Raw genomic sequence first — 18,925 nt, forward strand, 5'->3', positions numbered from 1 at the left:
TCACTGCTGGTTAAAGAAGCTTTCTTTTCACTTCTGAGTTCCTTACTTTGGCTTGTTTTTCTACCTCTCTCCTGTCTAGTGAATTTGTACTGTGCTGCCCTATCTGTTAGTACCCAGGTCTGTCAACTACTCTTTATCTTCAGCCGAACAAATGCTATGCCCAGGTGTAGAGCACTTTGGTGTGAAAGCAGCCTGGCTGGGCACTATGGGGCTCATTTACTAAGGGTCTGCCCTCCGCACTATAGTTGGAATACCCGACGATTTCCAATGTGCGCCGCATTTAGAAAGGGTTTTTGGCACACGTGATCGTTTTTTGGCGCATCGGCTTTCATGCGACACAATTCGGGGGCGGGTTGTCGGACGATCCGCCGGATTCGGACTAAGCGCGGGATTTAACAAAGCAATTTGTGTCGCAAGCCATGCACTTACATGCACCGGGAAGAAGGTGAACTCCAGCGGGCCTCAGCGGAGAAGCGTCAGATGCAGGAACTCGGGCGTACGATCTTCATGAATCGTGGCAGATGTGGATTCCGGCGGACAACGCACCTCGGCGATCGCGCAGGGACCAGGTAAGTAAATGTGCCCCTATGTCTTCTATCGCAACTGATGAGAGAAAAATGCACGTGGCAGGGGCTTCAAAATGCCAAAGTAAAACCAGAAACCAGAATGGGTCTGTTCTACACACAGGGTTGTGTGCCCCCTTCCTGCCCACCACAGATGGGCACATGGCTGTCCCCTCAGGGCCTCTAGCTTACATTTGTGAGGGTTTGTGAAGAGGAACAAGAAAAATTGCTTTCCGCACCAGATGTAGACTAAACACATTCTGTTTATTGGGGTATCCATTAAAGGAAACCTACCACTTGTAGTGGCAGGTTTCTGATGGAAATACCGGGCACCAGCTCAGGGTGAGCTGGTGCCGGAGCTTATTTTCGTTAGTGTTTTAAACCGCGGTGTCGCGGTTTAAAACACTTTTTAAACTTTATAGCCGGTGCAGGGAGGTACGCGCTCGGCGCTTACCATGCGCGCGGCTCTCATTCACTTCCTATGTAGCCGCGCGCACGGTAAGCGCCGAGCGCGTACCTGCCTGCGCCGGCTATAAAGTTTACAAAGTGTTTTAAACCGCGATACCGCGGTTTAAAACACTAAGGAAAATAAGCTCCGGCACCAGCTCACCCTGAGCTGGTGCTCGGTATTGCCATCGGAAACCTGCCACTACAAGTGGTAGGTTTCCTTTAAAAGTAGCAAACCGGAAAAAACAAATTGGACTCAGTAGGTGAGCTGAAAATACACTTTTTATGGTTATAAGGTCTGTGAAGAGACCTGTGCAGGCCCAAACCTCTGGCACTACAGGGGTAGAAGAATAACCTAAACTGGGGCCCATTGCACCTCATATGTAGTGTGGACACTATAGGGGGCAACCAACATGGCCTACAGTCCTCATAGACTAGACTTTACTCCTTCTCAGGACGCTGTGATATGTGGGTCTGGCCATGAAGTTGTCACCCGGCTTTCACCAGATGATGACAACTTGACAGAGGACAAGTGAAGGACTTTTATTCGCGTGTCCGTAGTGATCCGTGTGGGGGACAGGGACGACACGTTTTCTTTGTCACCGTAGTCCGTGTACCTGTAGCCCAGGTACATGCTGTGCGGAGAGAGCCCGCCACGTCCCGCACACAGGCCTCTCCGTGTTGTTATTATTGTTGTCGCCGCCACCTCCCGCCCACCATTTTTGGAAGGACACCCGGCAGCCTCCCCCTTCTGTGTCCCACGTGCTTTCTCCCGCTAGGGCCCGGCAGCGAGGCGGTTAATCCCCCGGCGGAAGCATCCTGTGCGGAGCCGCGTCACTGCACAGTCACATCCCGAGCGGTCGCGCGTATCCCTCCTCCTCCTCCTCCGCTGCCGCAGCTCTAATAAAGACCCGGTGTTGGAAAAGAGCAACGAATTCCGGCAACCGGATACACCGACAAAGACATTGGCTCCGCCCTCGCTGCCGCCTTCCCCCTGCTTCCGGACTGCTTCCCCTGTGTGTGCCGGGAGGGGGGGCCTGCGGCCTGAGCGCTACGATCGGGGACATCCCGGCTGGACTGGACTATTTTATCTCCGGGCAAGGAAAATGGCGACTGAATTGTGATCTCGTCCGCTGAGATTCGGGAGGGAGAGAACGACAGGAGGCGAGCGACGAGGAGGAGACGAGATCGGGAGCAGCGGGACGGCAGAGCCGGGGCATGGAGTGACGAAGGCCGGAGCTGCACATTGGGGCACCTCGCTTCCCCGCTGCCCCCACACTCCCGGGCGTAGTATCGGGTGTCGGGGTGAGATGCTGCCCCGGCCACTGTAGAGGTGAGAGGCGGGGGGAGCTGGGTGGGACGCCCGCCTGCTGGGGGGGACCGGCTGCCTCTTTGTGCGCCCCCTCCTCGGCCTGTGAGGAGGTGCCCGCTGCGGCCCGGACTCTGCCCCACGTCAGTACAATGCCAGGGCCGCCTCTCCCGGTGCCCAGGGGTAGAGAGCCTGGCACACGGGCCCAGGCCTGCAGGAGTGGGCAGCACCGGGCACACAGTGTGACATGTACAGCACTGTCACCATACTGATGGGGCAGCAGTGCCCAGATATTCTAGGAAATACACCCAACACCTAAAATGGTTTTGTATTTTATTGCTGCTTGTGGTGATATCCGAAATTACCAATAAGTCGCCATAAGGGGCATAAAGTCCAGGTGCTCGGTATATGTTACATAGCCTGCGGTGGAGGGTACCAGGGTGCCCCTGCTATGTACCTGGCGGCACACTGGGTCTTTGTGTGGTGGAGGTGCCATGTGCCGGCCAGGTTCCTCTATGTGCTCCTCCTGGTATTGTGTACTTTGTGATCTGGGAGATTTCTATATTGTTTCCAGATTTGCGACATTGTAACTTTCTTGTTTACGTTTTCATTCTCCGATATGGAAGTGCAGAGTAACTAGGGGTGACGTTTTATACCACATATATATATAATCCGTGATGTCACTGCATCACGGGCCACGGCTATACATGACTAATGTAGAAGATATAAGTGGACTATAACATTTTACATAGAGCGTCATCAGATAAACATGATACAAGCTGCAGAGTAGAAAAAAATGGCGTAAACTGAACAAATGTTACTGTTTCCACCTTGTGCTGGTTTGATTTCGGGTGGTGTGTGTATGTGGCGCTGATAGTTGACATGTAGAAGTCTGCCCATGTCGTGCTACTTTGGGACACATTTAGAAATGTAAATTCTTTTGACTTGCACTTCACATTTACCAGTTCCAAATCCCATCATATTGTTGTAAAGGGGGTGTGGCATCGTGCCAACTATCCACATGGAGAAGCCAACGACCTAACCCTTACATCGCAGATGTTCTGTTATTACTTCTTGTTATCATCATGTGCACTGTGATAAATATGGTGGATACTAATGTCCTATTTGGAGGGACGAGTAAATAGCAACATTGACGCCTCATTGTATTCTCGCATAAAGAAAAAGTGACAGTTCTCACATAGTTGATGACATTTCTGTAAATGTTGTTTGTGGAATAGTGTGATGGTCACACTGCTAGAAATCCTCTGCATTCTCCGACTTGTGTGCTGATGTTTTGTAGGCAATAAATTCAAAATTTTAGAGTATTCTGGGCCTTTGGTCAAATAATGCACAGCATCTGAGATCCTCCGACACACTTTCTTCTATACAAACACATGTTTTATCTATGTGGGTGCAAAATCCTAAAGAGAAGACAAGTAAAAAAAATAAATACAAATAATAAATTACACGTTTAATTATGGTACGTCCACTTGTAAATATTTGCTGCTGCACACTTTTCTCTACAGGGTGAAAAGGCACAGTAGAAATCTGTAGCATAAATTAATGTGTTGGAATTTAAAATTCCACCCCACAGGTCAGTTCACATTGTGGGTGAGAGAAAGAAAATGACACTTTTGCTGATACTTTAATATAGTGCAAATTTTCCATGTGCAAATTTCTATGCAAAATCTCTTGTATAGACTTGGTCTTGTCTGATCAGTATCTCTAGCACATCTGTCATATGTACCTACAGATTGTCTCATCACATTTATGTGCGTGTATATCTGTTGGGTGGCCCTGGATCAGTGGTAACCAGCACTTTCCCTAACAGTTGATGCCTGTCCTTAGGCAGTAGAGCCTCTGGGAACAGGAGAAGGGAAGTAGCTGTAATGCCCACATCAATAGTAGAGATTGGTCTAAAACACGTTGGATTTTGTGATTTATTTGTCTGTGTTTTTAATATGAAGACAATTAAGACGCAACCTTTATACTAAAAGGCATGTATTCTATAGATTCTAGCTGGAACATTTGTTTGCATGCTAGAGATTGGAAGAACCTTGGGTAGCTGCCATTTTTAACCTTTTGAATGCCACGATCAATGTGTGTAACGAGCCCACACCTTCTTTCATCGTATCAAATGTTAGAAATGTAACACATAATACATCTTTAAGCACCAAAATATAATTTTCTTAACACAAAACATGTTATACCTTAAATGTTCTACTATATCAGCAATGATTCATGTAGTCTATTGTGCAAAGAAAGTTATTAATAATATCATAGTATCATGGAATATAAGGTTGGAAAAAGAAGTCCTTAAAGGAAACCTACCACTTGTAGTGGCAGGTTTCTGATGGAAATACCGGGCACCAGCTCAGGGTGAGCTGGTGCCGGAGCTTATTTTCGTTAGTGTTTTAAACCGCGGTATCGCGGTTTAAAACACTTTTTAAACTTTATAGCCGGCGCAGGCAGGTACGCGCTCGGCGCTTACCGTGCGTGCGGCTACATAGGAAGTGAATGAGAGGCGCGCACATGGCAAGCGCCGAGCGCGTACCTGCCTGCGCCGGCTATAAAGTTTAAAAAGTGTTTTAAACCGCAATACCGCGGTTTAAAACACTAACGAAAATAAGCTCCGGCACCAGCTCACCCTGAGCTGGTGCCCGGTATTTCCATCAGAAACCTGCCACTACAAGTGGTAGGTTTCCTTTAAGGTCCAACCTACAATATTAAACCAATGTTTTTCCCCATAACCTGTGATATTTTTTCTCTCCAGAAAGGCATCCAGGCCTCTCTTGAACATGTACATAGAGTCCGCCATAACAACCTCCTGCGGCAGAGAGTTACATAGTCTCACTGTTCTTGCAAAAATCCATATAAGAAATCGGATGCCTTAAGGTTTACTTCACCTGTTCTAGCGTTCATCACAAGATGAAAGTGCACTAGGAATCAATGTGATGTGGCCAAGGCCCAAATCTAGTATGAGCCAAAGGTCCCAGGACTGTCCATCCAGATTTCCTTTTTGGGCTTACTTCGGTGTGCCTGAACAAGTGTCTGTTGTCAAAAAAGTAAAATGAACTAGAAAAAAGTTTTCACATCCCCTGCCTTGTCCTGAGGTGGAGGCTCCTATGGCTGGAGTGCACACATATAGCTGGCTTTATGCATGCAGGATCCAAAAAAAGAGTTCCGTAGCACATCCAGATAAAATAAAGGAAAGAATCATTATTATATCTAGATGTGCTACGGAACTCTCCTTTTTTGGATCCTTAAATGAACTAGTAAATTCTCCTTTGAGCTTTTATTTATTTATTTTTTTTAAACAAACAACTTTAATGTATTTGAATCGACTGAATACCATTACGAAATGGTATAAAAGTAAATATTAACTACCTGATCAATCAACCACCATCCTTTATGATCATATCACTGTATGCCCTAATCATACTGCAATGGGTGCACTTGCTTGCCTTTTTTTTTTCTTTACATCAATAACATTGAATATCAATTTAAGCGCTAATGTATATTGGCCATAAAATAGCTCCTTTAAGGAATTACAACGGTTCCCACCAAAAAGGCCTACAGAACGCAATTGACTTCTACACTTTTGTTCGCTACTTAATTTCTGGCCTAAAAACCCAAACTAAGAGCATGCTGCAGTGTTTGTCAATGGCTCTAGGAACACAAGGCAAGTTTAGAAAAATATAGTTGTGTGTGTATACATGGAGCAGCACATGAAGTGAAGAAGCAGCTGCGGTGCAGGGAGAAGAAAAGGAGCCTGGAGAAATCTGTAATATTATAAATTGCAGTGGGTTATCCACCACCAGATTCCTAGAGGCAATATAGTGAATTGTATTTAAACAAGCTTTGTAATAGTTGAAGGAAGGGAAGTGGCATTTTCGTGTTCTGTGGTGTGCCCACTATCTCGTACAACAGCAGAATCTGTGTGTCACCGGCAATAGGTAAAGAATAGGCATCATATATTCTGGCCCTGGTTTAAATGGAAAATTTTGATTATACATTGTATATGAAAAAAATCTTTATTCAGATGGCCTGCAACCTATTTGCCTAAAAACACCCCCACCCATAGATACTCCTGTGCTATTTGGTATGTATTTTGTATGAATTACGTGACTATATAACCATAAAGCCTGTATTTTAGCGGCCAATTTCTCTTGTAATCGGTCCATATTGATCAGCCTCTATAAAATGCTGTTTAAACATAGCCTAACGTGCATAGAAAGGTACCAAGAAAAAGTTTACCTTTTTCCATGGCTGTGGAGTCAGTAAGCCAAACATTTGACTCTGACTCCTCACTTTCCCTAACTTCTATACCAGCTCCACCAAATTGGTCACCAACTCTTTTCTGGTCACTCTAGCAGTGCTTAAAGAAAACTACCATCACCGTTCTACCAAATAAGTTACTCTATAAGTCCTATGCTTGTTTTCATTTAACCTTTTAGAGCCCCCGATTATTATTATTATTATTATTTTTTTTTTTTATCATATATTCATACATATTTTATTTTTATGGAGTAGCTGCCCTGTGGATCAGGAGCTATGACTACTCCATACCCCAGTACCCACTTTCGATCCCTCCTGTCTTCAGCGCGCAGCTTGCTGTAGCTGCACACACTAGTTTTGTGAAGCCGGAGTTCTGTACTTGCGCAGTAGCTATAGCTGAAGAAATTGCCTTATTCCTCTGATCTGTAGCTTCACTCCTGAGCATGTGCATAAAATGCCGCAGATTCATCTTGTCTAAAAGCGTAGAAGAGAACGCACAATCCGCGCCAACAGGCCACTTGCAGCCTGTGAAGCCTCGAGTTGCAGTCCACACCCGGCTGATAGTCCAGTGAGCACTTCCATAACTGATGGAAGCTTTTGTAGGTGCAGGAGGCCGAGTAGTAGTGATTGCAGCTGAAAAGGTCTCACTGCACCCTGGTCCTCTACTGCCACCCCACTCTGCGGCCTGATACTGGTTGTATGCGCTGGATTAAGGACAGTGAGAAGAATGGGCGCAGGAGAGGACCTACAAGTGGTTAGTACTTACTATACTCTCCTGCTCCCAGCATAGCTCTGCTCTTGATATCTGTGCGGAAGAAGAAGCTGCGGTGCAGGGAGGAAAAAAGGAGCCTGGAAAAGATTTATAATTTTTTTTTTTTCTCTTCTACTCTGGGGTCTCCATTATTAGTTTTATGCTCTTCGGATCTCCAGTATTAAGTTTTGTGCTCTAGGGGTCTTCAGGACTCCAATTCCACAGCCTTGCTTGCAGGACCTAGTGAATGAATGAATGAATGAATCCACCCAGTATTTCCAACACATCTTCCATTGGCCCAGATACAGTTTTAGTCCTTTTTAACTGGTCAGTGGTTATATGCGAACACCAGTAGTGGGGGGAGAAAACCCAAAGACCCACATTTACTTACTAAGGTCCTTGCACCAGTTTTCTGGCGGACTTTGCACATTCTTTTTAGTGCAAACTCCTGTTGGTAGATTTCCTTTAAATACACAAAATCCAGTCATCAGGAAAGGCAAATATAAATAAATAATGAATTCACAGCATTGGATTTCAAAATCTACATCCATTTTCCATTCATCGTGTGTTGACTTGTCTACTAATCTTATAAATTTCAAAATTGTTTTATTATACTCTCTGTGCTATAGTCATGTAGCCAAAATGTCATCTTCAGTATCCATTCTACACTTGCACATGTTTCTTCTGAGATGTTAGGTTTGTTAATGAGTTAATAGCATTAGATTGTCTGTCTTTATTTTACTTTTGTCATGTTTTCATAAAGAAAAAAATAACTTGGTGGGTGTGGGGCTTGGTGTACTTTTCACATTCCCTTGGATTGTTTGCGACGTTCCTAGTGACAGGTGCATTGTGTAATGCTTAGAAATCCACGTAATGTAAAGACTGCTGAGGGCTGACCTAGGCTCGGAGGTTAGCATAGCCGTCTGCCCTGAAGTTATAGAGGATCACCTGGAAAGATGATGGTAGTAGGGAATTAACATAACAATGGGTTTTCTGCAAAAATAATGGAACAGAAATTGTGATCATAAAGGTTGTGTTTGCTTAGGTTGTCTTAATGTATTCAGTACTTGAGCCTTTTTCTTTTTACTCTTTAGCCTCATTTAATACATGTCCCCTTTGTTTTATTCAGTACAATCATGGGGGTACCAAATTGATAACGTTTATGGGATTTTATTTTTTAAATGGCATGTTTCATTGATGCTATGACATTTTCATCACTATATTGTATTTCTAAGGAGTTGGCAAGATGGTGGTAAAAAAAAAAAACAACATTTTTCAGTTATGATGTTCACCTTATTGGATAATTTGATATATTTGGGAAGTGAGGAGCTAACGTGTTTATATTGTTTGTTTCTATGTCCATTCTAGGGAAAGGGTGGGTATTCTGCCAAACGACAGCCACAGTAGCCTCCGAGGCTCCCAGCAGTTGTGGCAACTAGTTGGTGACCCCCCCCCCCCTATAACGTCATTGGCGCAGCACTCGGCTGAGATATCCCGTGCACCGCCACTATTTAGGGTCTGCTCTGATAAGTTCCAGCTTAAGTTTACACCGTCCATGTATTCAGCAGGGTCTGCCTATGAACCCCCCTCCATAAAGGCTTCACCAAATTGTGTTATACGTGTACTATGTTTAGTTTCCTAGAGGTTAATATACTAGGTGGAGGTGACTTGTATTAACATGCAGTCAGTTTGTGTATGTATGGTTTGGCCTGTGTTCATACTCGTGTCCTTTCTTACCCTTTTCTGTAGAGTTGCTTATTTGGGATTTGTTAGAAGAGAAAACATTTTCTTTTCCTTCTGCAAAGCTGCTAATCTGGTGCCACTCATCTTGTCCTGTTGCCAGGACTTTTGTCACTCTAGCAATTACACTCTAATAAACTATATCCAATAAAATTTTATAGTGAAGTATTGTAGGGCTCTGTTCACATCATGGCTATTGTAGGAAAACCACAACAAAGTGACAAAGTCTCTGATTGTGGAGCTTTGTTGGATAACGCTGGGACATAGGAGGTGGAAAGCCTACTTGGCATCAGCTGAAATAAGGTCTTGTAGGATCCATTCAGAAGAGTAAGTGAGCAGAAAGGACATTATTTCATCACTTTATTTCAGGTAGACTGACATAAGGTAGAAAGCCAGTCACGCCACAGATTGACAAATCATTTCTCTCAGACCTGTGTGTGACTGGCGTCCTACCATATGTCAGTCTACCTGAAATAAAGTGATGGAAGAATCTCCTGGTTCTCATTTCTTCTAAAGGATTCCCAAGCAGACATCAGTGCTGCTTTCATTAAAGGACTGATACCGGTCCAGCCTGATGGATCCCATCGATCTATTATTGGTTTGTGTGTGTGTTCCCCCCCTTATGTTCTGCAAAACCTGGGGGCTGGCTGGCTAAATAATGGCTTATACTCAAATCAATAGTAAATTTTGTTGTGAGATTTAAGAAATACATTTTTATATATATCATTTTTTATATAAAATGACTCTTTATTTATATAGCGCACACAGATTGCACAGAGCTTGCCAAAGCGGTCCCTGTCCTTATGGAGCTCACAATCTAATGAATGTACCTGTATGTTTTTGTGTGCGGGAGGACCCGGAGGAAACCCACGCAAACATGGAGAGAACATACAAGCTCTTTGCAGATGTTGACATGGGTGAGACTTGAACCCAGGACCCCAGCGCTGCAACCCACTCAGCCACCATTTCTCTAGTCCCTGTTAGACTCCATATATGACCCTGTCTTGTCATCTAGGACCGGTAATGTGAAAGATGAATAAAAACACAATTATGTACAGAGATGAGTGGACCTGACGATCGTGTACGGCTGCACGACCCAGACATATCGCCAGATTGGCATCTGAACAGTCTAACCCTGGCCAACGATAGCCGTGGCTAGTTGCAATCAATCTGCTGGATTGCCTGTTGGGACGACAATCTGGTAGCGTGGCTGGACATGAATGTCGCTCTGTTCATCTCTAGTTGTGTATGTTGTGCCATTCATATTAATTTAGCAGAATTCAATGTCGTATGATGGACAGTGATCCAGAGGTTGTGTCCAACAACCTTCGCTGGTAGGCTTTTATGGTATGGTGGCGAAATGTCTTATGAGACATACAGTTGCTTTAAAAAAGATCAAATTAAAACTAATTTTTGGAATTTTGTGACCCATAATTTGAGCAATTCCGTTGAAAAACCAACTTAAGTAAGTTATAGGAAGAAAATTAACATAAATGTGAACTCCCTCTTTTAATTGGAGAAATAATTATCTTCACAATGGGTCAATCACATTTAGGACCATATAGGTGACACGATCCCATGGGCTGCACACAGAGCAGATGATGAGTCTCTGCATTATATAGAAATATAATGCAGGGACGTTCCCTTTGCCAGCAAAACGGCCACATCGAAACTACACTGCTCAAAAAAATGAAGTAACTTCCTAGATCTGAATGAATAAAATATTATCATTGAATATTTTGTTCCGTACAATTGATTTCCATTGAAGGGTGTTTTTTTTTTTTTTTTTTTTTTTGTTGTCAGTACATTCAACTTTGTACAAAACCAGGTATTGTATGAGAATATTTTATTCATTCAGATCAAGGATAAGGTTATAGACATAAAATATATATTGAACAGTCTAAGCACAAGGCCTAAAACCTCCATGTGCATGTGTGTAGTATTATTATTATTATTATTATTATTATTATTATTATTATTATTATTATTGCCTACCATGTATACAATTACTTTTTTTAATCCATACACACAACCACCTTCATGCTACTTTTCGGCAAAATGTAATAAAATGCAAAAATTATATGAAAATTCTAAATTTCCACATATGTACTACAGTATATGTCCATAAACCATGCTAATGAAAAAAATTAAGGTCCGCTTTATATGGGTTCAATATGTTTACCATTGTATCAGTAGCGCAACAACAGAATCTTCTTTGCGGTTCATAATGTCGGTTCAACTAATGGAGGTATGGTGTGAAATAAAAACTTTGAGGAATGTTTGTGCTTTGTGTTGCATACAACTTTCTGGTAATGCATAGGCACATTAGGCGAAGCAGATTGAATGTTAATCCTTTCCTTCCTCTACTTAAAAAAAAAAAAAATAAAAATTACTCAATACAGGCGGATCACTACTTAAAGGGAACCTGTCACCAGGAGACCCATTTTTAGCACTCCCCCAGCCCCCACAGAGCATAGTACATACACTGCCAAAGTGTTTTTGTATTAAAAATAGGTTTTACAGAAAAAAAGATGTTATATTGTGCCTTTCATTAGCATCTGCTGTGTGACTAGGAAGTTGCCAAATGGGAGGGGCTGGAAAGGAGCAGTCCCCCCCCCCCCCACCCTTGGGAAACATGTGACCTTTTCAAATATATGAATAACTCCCCTCACTCGGGATTGGCTGTAGAGCAGCAGGGGGCGTCGCTATGCCAAGTGATGGGCGTTTTCATATATTTGAAAAGGTCACATGGGAAGCTGTTCCCCAAGGGTGGGGGGGGGGAAACTGCTCCTTTTCAGCCCCTCCCATTTGGCAACTGCCTAGTCACACAGCAGATGCTAATGAAAGGTACAATATAACATATCTTTTTTTTTTTCTGTAAAACCAATCCAAAAACACTTTTGGCAGTGTATGTACTATGCTCTGTGGGGACTGGGGGAGTGCTAAAAATGGGTCTCCTGGTGACAGGTTCCCTTTAAGGACACTCGACTTACAGACGACCCTTAGTTACAGATGGACCCCTCTGGCCACTTTGACTTCTGGTGAAGCTCTCTGGATGTTAGCCCCAGACTGCAATGATCAGCTGTGAGGTGTCTGCAATGAAGCTTTATTGATAATTCTTTGTCCCAATACAGCAAAAAAAATTGAAACTCCAATTGTCACTGGGGCAACTACAATTATAAAGTATGCAGTTTTGACTTGCATACCAATTCAACTTAAGTACAAACCCTGGGGACTGCCTGTATATGACAAAGAACAAATTTGCGCTCAGATTTGTCTGGGTAGGAGAGGGTAAATAACATGACCATTAGTTTGCTATCCTTCCTTGATGGCTGTTATGGCTGCTAGAATACAGGATGTATGTCATACTCTGCCATAGAGGCACCACCCTGTGAGGATGTGTGAGAAACGTTCTTGGACATAAAAGGGTTAAGGACCATATTTTCCCTTTTTCACCACGACGGCACCATCGTTGGAGAGAGTGGGTCTGCCCCCAGGGACAGGGAACCCTTAAACCTCTGCTCATGCCTCAGTGGTTTCCTGTCCTGGGGTGACCTAAGAGAGCCCCAATGAGGCTCTGCAAAGCTCTGTACACCTTTGTGATGAAAGGGGGCATAGTCTTGCCTGCCTTAGGGGTCAGGGACTCCTTGGCAACCAGGCTCACCTCCTGGGAGCACCACGTAGCTGGAGCAGTGGAAGACTGGGAGGTGGAGCAGGTCTGGAGGCTGGGACTTTTAAAAAGTTTTTAAAATTTTTCTGTCATGGCTGATTCTAGGATCAGGGCTTTGCTAGTGTAAACATTTTTCTGGAATTTATAAAGCAATGTAACAGTGAACGTCTTGGTGAGCATTGACATGTTGAGATTAAACCAAGGTGTTCTGAGCAGATTTTGCACATGGCGACCGTATATACTCAAGTATACGCTAAACAAACTTTGCTTATATTTGAGTAATTACTCACCTTTCTGATGCAACCTCCGCAACCCCCTCCCCCCGCTGGTTGTCTTCTTTCTTCCAGCGGCAGGTTTGTGCGTGCTAGTGGTGCACAGGGTATGCAGTAGGTGGTATGATGTCCTTCTATATGACATATGGAGGGCAGTCTATACACTGGGGGCTAGCAGGCCATATAATAGCGACTGGCTACATACTAGGGCAGTGGTGGCGAACCTATGGCACGGGTGCCAGAGGTGGCACTCGGAGCCCTTTCTGTGGGCACCCAGGCCATCACCAGAGAGGACTTCACGTATCTTCCTACAGTCCCAGACAGCCCAGGACTTGCTGTGCACAGAGCTATGTTAAAGTGACAGGGCTGCCTGGGACTACTAGAGGAGCAGGAAGGTGTGGACAGATCTGGATTATCATTGTAGCTCCTGCTCCGGCCCTGACAATTCTTCCTGTTTATGGGACCCTGGAGGGAAGCTACAATGATCATTCAAATTTCTTCTAGCTTCTGTTTAATTGGTGTCCTCAGGGTGCTGATATGAATGAAAGCTGTGACAGAGCAGGGAGTATAAATCACAAATTATATTTCTGTGTTTTTACACTTTGTGATAAATAAGTGGGACTTGGTTGTAGTTTGGGCACTTGTTCTCTAAAAGGTTCGCTATCACTGTACTAGGGGCTGCTGCAACCTTTTAATTCACACCTCTGACCTAAAGCACCTACCCCCTCTCCCCCTGTTCATTTTCCAATTTCGTATTATAAATTGTGTAGTATGGATCAAATTATTATTATTATTTTTTTTTTAAGTATTACCGGTACTTTGGTGTTTTTTATGTTGTGTGCATTGAAAATGTCATTTTTCTTATTGGTTGTACTGCAGGCATGGGTCATGGTAATCGCTGCCGGGTCCTTAGAGCAAAGTGTTCAGTTTCACTTTACCTCACAGATGTGGAAAACGGGAAGTGCTGCTCTGAAGCCTTTGTGTTCTTTGGCCATGTGGCTGTGGTAGCGGCATGGATTGGGAGGGACGCTCTTTGTGTGACATATATATTGCATTCAAAGGCAGTTTTATTTTCTTACAGATTGTGACACTTTTAGATGAATAATACATATGGCAATCTAAACAGACATGCCGCTTTTTCTGAAATCCTTATCCAGGGCAATGAAACCATAAGCATTACACTATCAAGGTGTAAGATTATCTGAAATTCCTGTCTGTTGATAAATATTACATAATTAATTGGGCTTTTAGGCACGAAAACCTTAAATGTTTGCATGGTTTTTTGCTTGGACAGACGCAGGATACATCAGGATTGATCAGCTGTGGTGCACAAGGCTTCCATCATATGCTGGCATGTGTTAAAATAACCCCCATGTCTTCTCTCATTATATATAGGTGTCACACATTCTGATGTATAGAAATACACATAACTACATCTATAGGCACCATGCTGCTTTCCTGTGAGGATTGTATGATGATGATCAGTATCTGATCGTATGAGGATGTTTGTTTGCAGCAATAGAAGACTATTAGCACTACCTTTTTAACATTTTGCACAGATCTACTTAATTCAAGTTGCAGAAAGACCTGCATTTATCCCTAAGAATTAAATTGCTGTCCTGTGGGTTTAAACACCTCTATAAGGTTAAAATAAAGCCATATAATCACTCAGCCTGCATGATCTGTGTGGACCCCACTATGTGAAGTACAGAGCTGCTCCTGGTGTGTATAAATTGCTCTTCATCTAAATGACTCCCACAATGGATTGGGGCTATATACAGATTTATTTATTTTATGGTTGCCGATTTGATATAAACTACTTTGCTTCAGTTTAGGCTGTTTTATGTTGCAGTAACACTAACGCTATATTCACACGACCGTAGTGAGACCTATGTACGGTGACAAGCTGGCCGTACATGCGCCCCCCAAAGACAAGTGTGTGGCACCATACCGTTCTGGGTATGTTTCCCAGGAATACGGTGCTATGCGCCATATATTACTATGGAGCGCTGCCCACCCCCCTCCTCCTCCCGGCGCTGAAGTGTGCCCGCCGTGCTACGGTATGACGGGCACACATCGTGTGAATGTAGGCTGACACTGTTCAACTGGTCTGTTTAAAGAGAACATGTCCAAGTCAGATTTCTTTTTTTCTGGATCACTCGTAGGCTCTAGGATTTGTTAGAAAGCAAAATGTCTAACTCCTGCAAATAGACTGTCTAAAACTGGATGTCAATTTTTCACAGCCAATTTTTACAACTACAGAGACTGGCGGTAACACACACATACCTTTTACCCAAATGGTGAATGCACGTGGTCTGGATTGCCCATCAATTTCCTGCGCAGAATTTCACTTTTCTGTGAGCAAAGTCAGTACTTGATAATTGGTGCTTTTACAACTACATTTATCTCCAGTCAAAATCTAAAGCTTTTCTGTATAAATGCTGATGTATGCTAAATATACACAACCTAATAATTCAAGAATTAAAATGTTCTATGTTGGACGATAAAAACAACCTTTAGGGCACATTCGCTTGGCTAAATTTCTGTATCTGTTCTGATAAGTAAAATACTGGTGAAATGTACTTCATTTATTGTTATCAGTCATAATCTATGCTGTAGTTCACGTGTAGCAGAGTAATTCCACACATGAACCCCATGGAAACTGGATGACAGCCATATTGGGCTCGGCCCTGTTGAATGGAATGGATTAGTTGGTGGATTTACAGTGGATTTCTTTCAGCTATATGAACATGCCCTTGCTTTGTGAACAAGTTTAACACATACCTTATTCACGCTTCACAGTAAAATGTAAAGGGGACAGTTTTATGAAAACTCAAATGATAAAAACCTTTACATTTCTTCAACACTGTTGTTGAGCCGCTTCATCTCATTCAGGCCACTTCAGATGCTCTTGACAGGTGCGCTTCCGCTGTTCTGGGAACGCGCTGGTCACTGCTGGAGGATTTTTCTGTCTACTACTTTTCTATCATATCATAGCTAAGGAGTTTGGCATCGCTATGGAATGGAGCCAGTTATCCCATTTTCCTACGAGCATGTCCCCAACTTAAAGTGGCAAACAGCGCAAATGTCACTCGGGACGTTCTTTTGGGATACAGGCGGTCCCCTACTTAAGAACACTCGACTTATATACGACCCATAGTTACAAACGGACCTCTGGATATTGGTAATTTATTGTACTTTAGGCTACAGTGATCAGCTGAAACAGTTATCACAGGTGTCTGTAATGAAGCTTTAGTGTTACTATTGATTCTTATGACAACCCAACATTTTTAAAATCCAATTGTCACAGACGCCAAAAAAGTTCTGGCTGGGATTAATATATAAAATATACAGTTCCGACTTACATACAAATTCAACTTAAGAACAAACCTACAGACCCTATGTTGTATGTAACCCGGGGACTGCCTGTATTCTGTAATATTTTACTGAGCAGAATGTATATTGTGACCTATCTTCAGACAGTAGGTTATAGAGCAGGGGTCCCCAAACGTTTTACATAGGGGGCCGTTCACTGTCCCCCTCAGACCATTGGAGGGCCGGACTAAAGTTTAAAAATAAATAGTGGTATGTGTGACCGCATCCGTAATGCACTGGGCCCCCCTCAATTAATTATTCAATATACTGCACCTCCTTGTGAACTATTTTATATATTGGCCCAATTCATTAATTAATTGGGTCAATTAATTTTGAAATATAAGAGGACCGCTCTCCATTAATTATTGAATAATGCTGCCCCCCCCCCCCACCATTAATTATTTTGTAAAATAAAATAATTTTTTTTTAATATCAGGGCTCCCGGCCGCCATAATCTATTTTCTGCTGTTCAAAAAAAAAAAAAAAAACAACCTATACTCTGGCAGCGGTTCCTGTGTCTTCTTTCTTCTGCCTGCTGCCGGACCGTAAGGGGTGCGCGGCCGCGTGATGATGTCATCACGCATCCAGGTTCAAGGAGCGATGTGCACCAGGGTTGTCTTCCGACAACATCGCTCCACCTGCAGTAATAGTGCTTGAGCGGCCACTGTGACAGGCAGGAGCTTCCTGCCGCAGGCGCTCCAAGCCCTGGATGCGGCGGGGGCCGGATAAAAACAGTCCGTGGGCCATAGTTTGGGGACCACTGTTGTAGAGCAACAAGAACTTGGCATAACGATATTCTATGGGGTTTTTTTTTCGGGATTCGAAAATTGCTCCCTGCCTCTGTATACAGTCGCATCCGTTGCAGGCTGTAGTGCACTGCGCTGCCACCACCATAATCTGTATACAAAGCTTGTGGCTCAGTAAACCGTGTAGCTGTCTCTGATACCAAGATTCCTAAATTCAAGGCCTATTTGGAATATTATAAAAATTGCCTATAATATATGAAAGCATCTGTCTAGGTGCCATTGGTGACCGGTGATACTGGATACAGAACTGAGAAAATATTCTGTTGTGTCAGGGAGAAAAGCGTTTTTTATTTATTTTTTTTTTTTCTGTTCCATAAGCTATCATTTTCAACCACTAATTATGATTATTATTCTATTATTATTGGAACAACCCCTTTTATTTTTATGGTAAAATATTTTGGTATACGGCAAATTTTCTTTAATATTTCAGTTTTTGGCCATTTTCCTGTCTCTAGCTCCTATTAGAGGGTGGTAGCTGGCCATATGACTGTGTATACAGAGAAGTCTGTTAAACACTTTATAGGATCACCCTCGTTTGTGGATTTGGGAAAGTTTATGAATATTCCTTTTCATGTTTGTTTGCTGTTTCTCCACAGGTAGCCCTAAAAGGGATAGTCAGAGTTTTTGGCTAGGGATGGATGATCAGAAACCATCCAGCGAGGACAAAGAATCTGAAGCATCAGGTAATTTTAATTTTGTAGTAGGTTTTTAAAGGGTTTCTTTGTAACAGAAGAGTCATATAGATTGTGCAATGATGCCCTAAACCATATCAGAATTTGTTTGGTGCTTGAGTATGTCTTGAATCCCTTTCTGCTTATGATAGTTAAATGTGGTTTACTACCTATTCTTAAGCGTATTAAAGGACATCTACCAACAGAACAAAGGACAGTAACCAAGTGAGCCTCAGGGGCTCCTGGGTCAATAGCTGTTATTGGAGCCTGGAGCCCCTCTCAGGCTTATTTGCATACAGTCTTTCTGCCTGGTGGTAGATGTCCTTTAAACACCCCCATAACTTAACAGGACGCATCACAAAAATACTTTTTAAAATATATACGTTTTTTACCTTTTTCAGTGCTCCTGATTTGAATCTTTGTCTCGTACATCAGTGAGCAGATTGGTGCTTTATAAATGTACCCTGGAAGTTTATACCAGCCAAGTGGGTGCTAACTCTTAACATTTTCTCTAGCATTATATCTCCCTTTGCTCTATGAAAATACATTGTTGCTGCCCCCTTGGCTAGGTCACACATCTTTTGAGTGCTCAAGCAGATTAAAAACAGCAACGTGATAACCTGTCACCAAGGGAGAACGGGCTCATGCAGACACAGTGTCTGTTGCATGCCAGCAAAAAATGCAGACGTGTGATCCATGTGCAGTGTCTGTATTGTATTGTCCGTGTGTTATCTGTATTTTTTTTTTTTTTTCATGACCGCAAAGGGCCTGCCCGGTTGGTTTGAGAGAAATCCGACCACGTACGGATGTCATTTCATATATTTTTTTTTTTTTAAATAGAACATATATTTTTTTTATTTATTGTGCGCAGCAATTTTCTTCACCTATAAGTGAATGTGCCCATATTCTATCCGCACAAAAAAATGGTTACTATATGGCCGTTGGTGCCCGTCTGAAAAGGCCTTAATTGTCCAAAAAATTCTTTATGCTCCTCTTTAGGCAAACCTAAATATGCAGGTTTGTTTTTCCTTTAACGTTGCTCA

The 18,925-nt window shown here is 43.0% G+C and overlaps 1 protein-coding gene across 3 annotated transcripts in view; it reads left to right on the top strand.

The window, feature by feature from the left end:
• The first annotated feature begins 1,813 nt into the window (after positions 1-1,813).
• The window catches only part of KMT2D (lysine methyltransferase 2D), a 70,976-nt gene continuing 53,864 nt past the window's right edge, over positions 1,814-18,925 (top strand). For all 3 annotated transcript variants that reach the window (XM_072135130.1, XM_072135132.1, XM_072135131.1), the window contains exons 1-2: positions 1,814-2,343; positions 17,808-17,894. In XM_072135130.1, the coding sequence (XP_071991231.1) occupies positions 17,846-17,894 (49 nt within the window). In that variant the 5' untranslated portion in view covers positions 1,814-2,343; positions 17,808-17,845. The remainder of the gene's footprint in view (positions 2,344-17,807; positions 17,895-18,925) is intronic.

This window comes from Engystomops pustulosus, chromosome 2 (genome assembly GCF_040894005.1).
Source record: "Engystomops pustulosus chromosome 2, aEngPut4.maternal, whole genome shotgun sequence".
In the NCBI taxonomy this organism is placed as follows: domain Eukaryota; kingdom Metazoa; phylum Chordata; class Amphibia; order Anura; family Leptodactylidae; genus Engystomops; species Engystomops pustulosus.